Below are 6,881 nucleotides of genomic sequence, written 5' to 3' on the forward strand. Positions count from 1 at the left end.
AAAATAAGTGAAACATAACAATATATATAATATAACGTAAAATAATAAAACGTAATATAATATAATATAATATAACGTCAAATAATATAATATGATATAATATACGTTTCTGTAGTCTTATCTAAAGAACTACATTTCCCATCAATAAGCATATTACGAAATGCGTACCTTACTTCCTGAAGCGAGTTTTCAAAATAAAACCATTACCGCTTATATATCTATGGTCATTGTTATGAAACCGACCCAAACATAGACTTTTATTTTGAAATCGGGTTCATTCCCCGGTGATTCGTCGACCTCTTGCGGAGACACGGATCAGACCGGGACAGACCGGGACAACCCGGGACCTGAGACAGGGACAGACCGGGACCTGAGGCAGGTACAGACCCCCAGCAGGGACACACCGACCCCCACCATGAGGCTCCTCCTGGCCGCTGCCCTGCTCCTCTCCGCGGCCTCGTACCTCGTCTACCTGCCGCTGCCGAGCGGAGTGTGTGAGCCCTGGAAGCTGATGCTGCTGGACGCGCTGTTCCGGAGCTGCATGCAGGCGGTGAGACAGGGGGGGGGGGAAGACAGGTGGTTGGAGAGGAGACAAGAGGGGAGAGAGAGGACACAGGGGGGAGACAGGTGGGAGAGAGAGACAGGTGAGGAGAGAGAGAGACAGGTGACAGGTGGGGAGAGAGAGACAGGAGACAGGTTGAAGAGATGTTGATCAACCACTGACACACCAGGATGAATTAAGAATAAAACAGATCATTATAAAGGGACTTGATGTAGAAACTTATAATAATCATAATAGTAATCCTCAGGAACATTATCTCTGTTCTGGAGCTTCAAACAGGGGGTGAGACAGGTGAGAGGAGAGAGGAGACAGGTGAGGAGAGAGGAGACTGTTGAGGAGAGAGGAGACAGTTGAGGAGAGAGGAGACAGGTGAGGAGAGAGAGACAGGAGACAGAGGGGAGAGAGACAGGAGACAGAGGGGAGAGAGACAGGAGACAGAGGGGAGAGAGAGAGACAGTTGAGGAGAGAGAGACAGGAGACAGAGGGGAGAGAGAGAGAGACAGTTGAGGAGAGAGAGACAGGAGACAGGTTAAAGAGATAGTGATCAACCAGTGACACACCAGGATGAATAAAGACTAAAACAGATCATTATAAAGTGACTTGATGTAGAAACTTATAATAATCATCATAATCATAATCATCATCCTCAGGAACATCATCACTGTGAGGAGCTGAGTTTATTTACACCTGAATCACTGACATGGATTCACCACAGAAGCAATCAGACCACTCATAATGTTACCTGTTAGTTTACAATAGAAAACTTTATACTGTGAATCAGAAGTATAGTAATATCCTAGAGTTTATTATAATCAGTAACACTGTGTGATAGCCTGAGAGGAACCAGAGGAGCGTGCAGAGCCAGAGGTCAGAGGTCAAACACCCACACTGAAACAACCTCTGACCTGCAGCTCTGACACGTGAGGCTCCTCCTGAGCTTCCGTCTGCAGTTCACACACCTTCAGTAAATCTAAATACATAATGCAACAATCCAGTGGAACAAGTTTTTAAAGGCGCTCCGTGCACGGGACAGGTTGCCACGCCCTCTTCTCATTCTCACCTTCCCTGAATATTAATATTCACATCTCCATGTGTCTGCAGAGCGATGTGGCTCACTCTCTGGGTCTGTGCCACCGCGTCCACCTGCTGAACCGGGTGGTGTCCTGGCTGGAGGACACAGAGGCCCGCTCCTGCGCCGCCGTGCACGTGAGCGACTCGGCGCTGGGCGGCGTCCCCGCCCGGGTCTTCCAGGCGAGGGGCGGGGCCAAGCTGAAGAGAGGAATCATATATTTCCACGGAGGGGGGTGGGCCCTCGGCAGCGGACGTGAGTGACAAATATCCTGAAATTATATAAATAAGTCGTATAAAAGTTCCTGGCTGAATGAAATGTGACAGTAGAATATGTATAATAAGTATATTTGACCCCAGTAACCATCACTTTGACCTTATGGTGTCACAGGGATGAGATCCTACGACCGTCTTTGCCGGAAAATGGCGGCGGACCTGGACGCTGTCGTCATGTCTGTGGAGTAAGTTCGGACTTTTGTGAAGTTTTCATCAACCTGGAAACACGACTTCTCTCTCCAAGCGCCACATGAGATCATTCTGTCTTGTTGCCATAGTTACCGTCTCGCCCCGGAGGCGGTGTTCCCGGCTCAGTACCACGATGCGTTGGCGGCGGCGCGGGACTTCCTGTCTGCCGAGGTTTTAAGGCGCCACAGCATCGACCCGGAGAGAGTGTGTGTGTCTGGAGACAGCGCGGGGGGGAACCTGGCCGCCGCTGTGGCTCAGGAGGTGAACGAAACAAACGCACATCCCACGGTTCCTGGATTTCATCAGGAACGTCCACGATTCAGAACTAAATCCATCGTTCAAAGAAGCAAAAAACTGTTTCTGAGCCTGAGTTGTTTGTTCCCTGGTGGTAATAACCAGAGATAACCGGTTTAAAACAGAGATTCTGTTCGGTAAAGTTCTGGTATTTGATCTGGTATTTGTTTCTGATCTGAACCTGTCTCCACAGCTCGGCTCCGACGACAGCGTGACCACGAGGTTCAAGGCGCAGGCGCTGATCTACCCGGTGCTGCAGGCGCTGGACTTCCACACCTCGTCCTACCAGCAGAACCAGGCCGTGCCCATCCTCTACCGGCCCATCATGGCTCGCTTCTGGCTGCAGTACCTCGGCGCCGACGCTTCCCTGGCGCCGATCCTGCTCGCCAACAACCACAGCTCGCTGGACCAGCCGGCCATCGGCGCCGACACCCGCTCCAAAGTGGACTGGACCTCTCTGCTGCCGGGGGAGCGCAGGAAGCACTACAGGCCGGTCGTCAGGGAAACGGGATCCCCGGGGCTGCTGGGTGAGTTGCCGGCGCTGATGGACGTGAGGGCGGCGCCGCTGCTGGCGGAGCAGAGGGTTCTGGGTCGGGCGCCCAAAGCGTACGTGATGACGTGTGAGTTTGACGTGCTGAGGGACGACGGGCTCATGTACGTGAGGCGGCTGCAGGACGCCGGCGTCCCGGTGACCAGCGACCACTACGAGGACGGGTTCCACGGCTGCATGGTGTTCGCCTACCTGCCCATGATGTCCGGCGTGGGACAGAGGAGCATGAACAACTACATCCGCTGGCTGGACCAGAACCTGTAGACCAATCAGAATGCGTGCCTGGATTAGAACCTTTAGACCAATCAGGACGCGTGCCTGGACCAGAACCTTTAGACCAATCAGGTCGCATGCCTGGACCAGAACCTGTAGACCAATCAGGACCAGGCCTTGACCAGAACCTTTAGACCAATCAGGACGTGTGCCTGGACCAGAACCTTTAGACCAATCAGGACCAGGCCTGGACCAGAACCTTTAGACCAATCAGGACCAGGCCTGGCCAGAACCTTTAGACCAATCAGGACCATGCCTGGACCAGAACCTTTAGACCAATCAGGACTCGTCCCTGGATTAGAACCTTTAGACCAATCAGGACCAGGCCTGGACCAGAACCTTTAGACCAATCAGGACGCATGAAACCAAAGGACCCTGAAACAGGAGCTCTGGTCTCTGATCCGCGGAGGAGACGCGTCTTTATTTAAACCGTGAGGACGTGAAGACTGTTTCCTGTACGATGTGAAGTTTAACAACATGGAAACTCGGTCAACAACTCAGAATCCAAAGCTCACGATCTAAACGCTGCAACGTGACTATGATCGTTTCCGAACTTGCGATATGATTTATAATTTTATCCACTTGCAGTCGAATCGTCCTTGAAAACGTCGGATTTTGCACGTTTAAAAAATAGCTTCGACTGTCACGTTCCCGTGGTGATAAAGATGAGATTGAGGCAGATTTAGTTCATCTTCAAAAACTTTATATCATTGCTAATTCACTTTAAATTCTGAAATTCATGTGCTTAACTGCATTTTGTGGACGTGCCGACGCGGATAAAAAGCTGAAAATCACTGGACCTGAAGATCAGAAGTTTAATAAACCACAAATTAAAATGCACTGATTCATAAAACCAAAAAAATCTGATGTCACCAAAGACTATGCTTTTAGAAAATGTTGATTTATTTAAAGAAGAAAATCCTGTATGATTTAAGTCCAATAGGTCTTCTTATGATGTTAGTAATAATAATACCAATAATACTAATGATGATGATAATAATAAGAACATGTGAAAAAATACAAACTAACTACTGATTGTAAACTATGACACTACTTCCTGTGGCATTCCAAAATATGAGCTAAGAGAAAATAATTTAAAATTATCTTGATTTCACTTTTTTATTTCCACTATTTAAACAGTTTTATCAGAAACACAAAGACTGTTGTGTAGAAATTTGTATTTAAAAATTCAATGATGCAAAACTCGGAGTTTACCACTATATTATTTAACTATGTACTGTTTGATATTTAATATCAGGGACAATCAGCAGCTTATCTACTTTCACTGAGGCGTCTTTATTTGCTGTAAACTGAGACAACGTTTGGGGAAGAACTACATTTAAATCCAAATTTCTCATAAACAAAAGTTTCCTTCAGTAAAAACGGTAAAAAAATATAAATTTAAGATTAACAAACTACCTAATAAGCTTTTGCTCGGCTTGGTGTAACGATCATAGAGGAATGAAAGATGGTTTTATTCTTTTATGATTCACTGAGACACTGAATCAATCCTGTGTGTGTGTGTGTCTGTGTGTCTGTCTATGTGTGTGTGTGTGGTAAAAGTGTGCGTTCACAGCTGTGTATACTCACTGGATTGTGCAATAATTATATATTTGGAAGCGTCTCTCGCTCTATGACGATCTGATGACCACTGAGTGTCGGGCCAACGCCACGGCGACCTCCATGATGCTCATGATGAAAGCTGTGAAACAAATGAGAGATTCACTGTCTCTCCCTGGGAGACAAGTCGTCCCCTTCGGACTATCGTGTTCCCCCGTCCCTCCTCGCCCCCCCCACACCTCTGAGACCGGCTCTAATCAAAGTAACGAAGTGACGACAGCGAGCGTCGGACAGGGTTTTGGCCCCGGGCCCCGAACGCCCCGGAGCAGAGAGCATGACATCACCACACATGTTGACGTGGTATCAGTGATCATCACGAGGCGCCAATTTCCGTTCCGTTCTGACAGTGAAAAGATGCCTTACAGTTTATTCCCAGCATGCAATGCAAACGACCTTACGCACACATTTCTAGAAAGCAGTGACTTTGTTTAACACGCGTGTGCATTGAACTCAGTCCCTTTTAAAATCTGTTCATGGATTTCGACTGCGAAGAAAAGCTTTCAGAAGTTTCTCGGTGCAGTAATTTTAATGGCATGTGTGAAATTGTGCATAAAATGGTTTTATATTGGATAAATAAGATTTTATTATCCGTCTGGGTTTTGCCACAGGTTGTCTCGGCCAAGTTAAAACACAGAAACGGCCCCAGATGTGCTCCGGCCGCACAAATACATCCCATAAAGAAGCCGATTTATTCGTGGCGTTCGTCTGGTGGTGATGAGTCGGGATACGTCTCGTTTTCTTTATGTTTTATTCTTTTCCACAATGTTATGCACGTTCATCACCATGTGTTTTGTCTGAGCAATGTGCTGGAACTCCGGAATCAAACCATATCTATATCCTTCAAATTGATTTTAGACTTGAAGAAAAGACGAGACAGGTAATTTAGTCACAATAAGAAAATATAAATATGGAAATCTATTTTTTTTCTTATCTACATTCCTTGAAAATCTTGTGTATTAAGTACATGTTAATTGTGTGACACTGAATTTTAGTGAGAAATGAGGGGAAATATCATATTGATTCATGTTTTATTTTCCGGTTACACTTTATTTAAAACATTTCTTTAAATGTATTTGTACGAATCTAAGATGGCATTTTTTCAAGTGTTTATAAATGTTGAGTATTTGTCAGCAAATATTACTTCTATGACAATATATATACTTTATATTATTATCTTTTAAAACGTCATCTGTCTATAGAGCAACTTTCATATATGTGAACTCGCTGCTTATAAATACATTACACTGAAAAAAATGTAAAAAAAATTACTTAAATTGGTGACATGCAAGTTAGTGATTAAAGTTATATTAAAACATTTAATAACTCATTTTAAAAACTGTTCATTTGTGTGTCACCGATTGAAGTATTTTTTAAGTTGGTCAACATTTGTTTATTTGCTTATGGGTCATTTTAATATTTTGAGTTTCACTGTAAATGTAACATTTGTAGGTTTTTGTCAGTTTACCAAAACTTATTTAATTTCAAAAACTATTTCCTTACATAGTAGAAATTTTAATAATCAACAACGAAGATTGTAAACGTTGAAAAGTCCGTTCTCCAGACATCTTGAGGGACAAATCCTTCAAGTTGAAATAAAGAAATTGCTACAGCCATCAGATATAATTTCACATTTATATAATTAATATGAAAACGAAGTGAATACGAATCCCACTCAGCAGCGTTTTACAAGCTAACGTGATGAATTCATAAACAGGCACATGTGGTTTATCAGACTCTTCACATGTGAAATATAATATTTTATGTGTGAAAAGGTGGACGTCACATGTGCGCGTCGGTAACAGTTTGACGAGCAACAGATGCCAGCGTTTTTAATAAAAACTAAAAGGTTCTGTTATGGTTGATGGTGAAAGATTCCTCACATCTCCTCTTTTATGTTTGGTTTTAATGTTGTTTAGTTCGGTTTTTGTGAAAATTGACAATCGAGAGTTCGTTCAGTTCGCTGGTCGACTCCAGATGTGTTTGTTTTATGATTTGTAAAATTATAAAAAAACTCACAGGGTCGAAATCATTGCAGCTAAATTCCTATTT

The 6,881-nt window shown here is 44.4% G+C and overlaps 1 protein-coding gene across 1 annotated transcript; it reads left to right on the forward strand.

The window, feature by feature from the left end:
* Nucleotides 1–315: 315 nt before the first annotated feature.
* Nucleotides 316–6,165, forward strand: LOC133027111 (neutral cholesterol ester hydrolase 1-like). The gene is made up of 5 exons (XM_061094138.1): nt 316–550; nt 1,664–1,886; nt 2,022–2,091; nt 2,185–2,356; nt 2,583–6,165. The coding sequence occupies exons 1-5, from the start codon at nt 416–418 to the stop codon at nt 3,201–3,203; spliced, it is 1,221 nt and encodes a 406-aa protein (XP_060950121.1). The 5' UTR covers nt 316–415; the 3' UTR covers nt 3,204–6,165.
* The last annotated feature ends 716 nt before the right edge of the window (nt 6,166–6,881 follow it).

This window comes from Limanda limanda, chromosome 20 (assembly GCF_963576545.1).
Source record: "Limanda limanda chromosome 20, fLimLim1.1, whole genome shotgun sequence".
In the NCBI taxonomy this organism is placed as follows: domain Eukaryota; kingdom Metazoa; phylum Chordata; class Actinopteri; order Pleuronectiformes; family Pleuronectidae; genus Limanda; species Limanda limanda.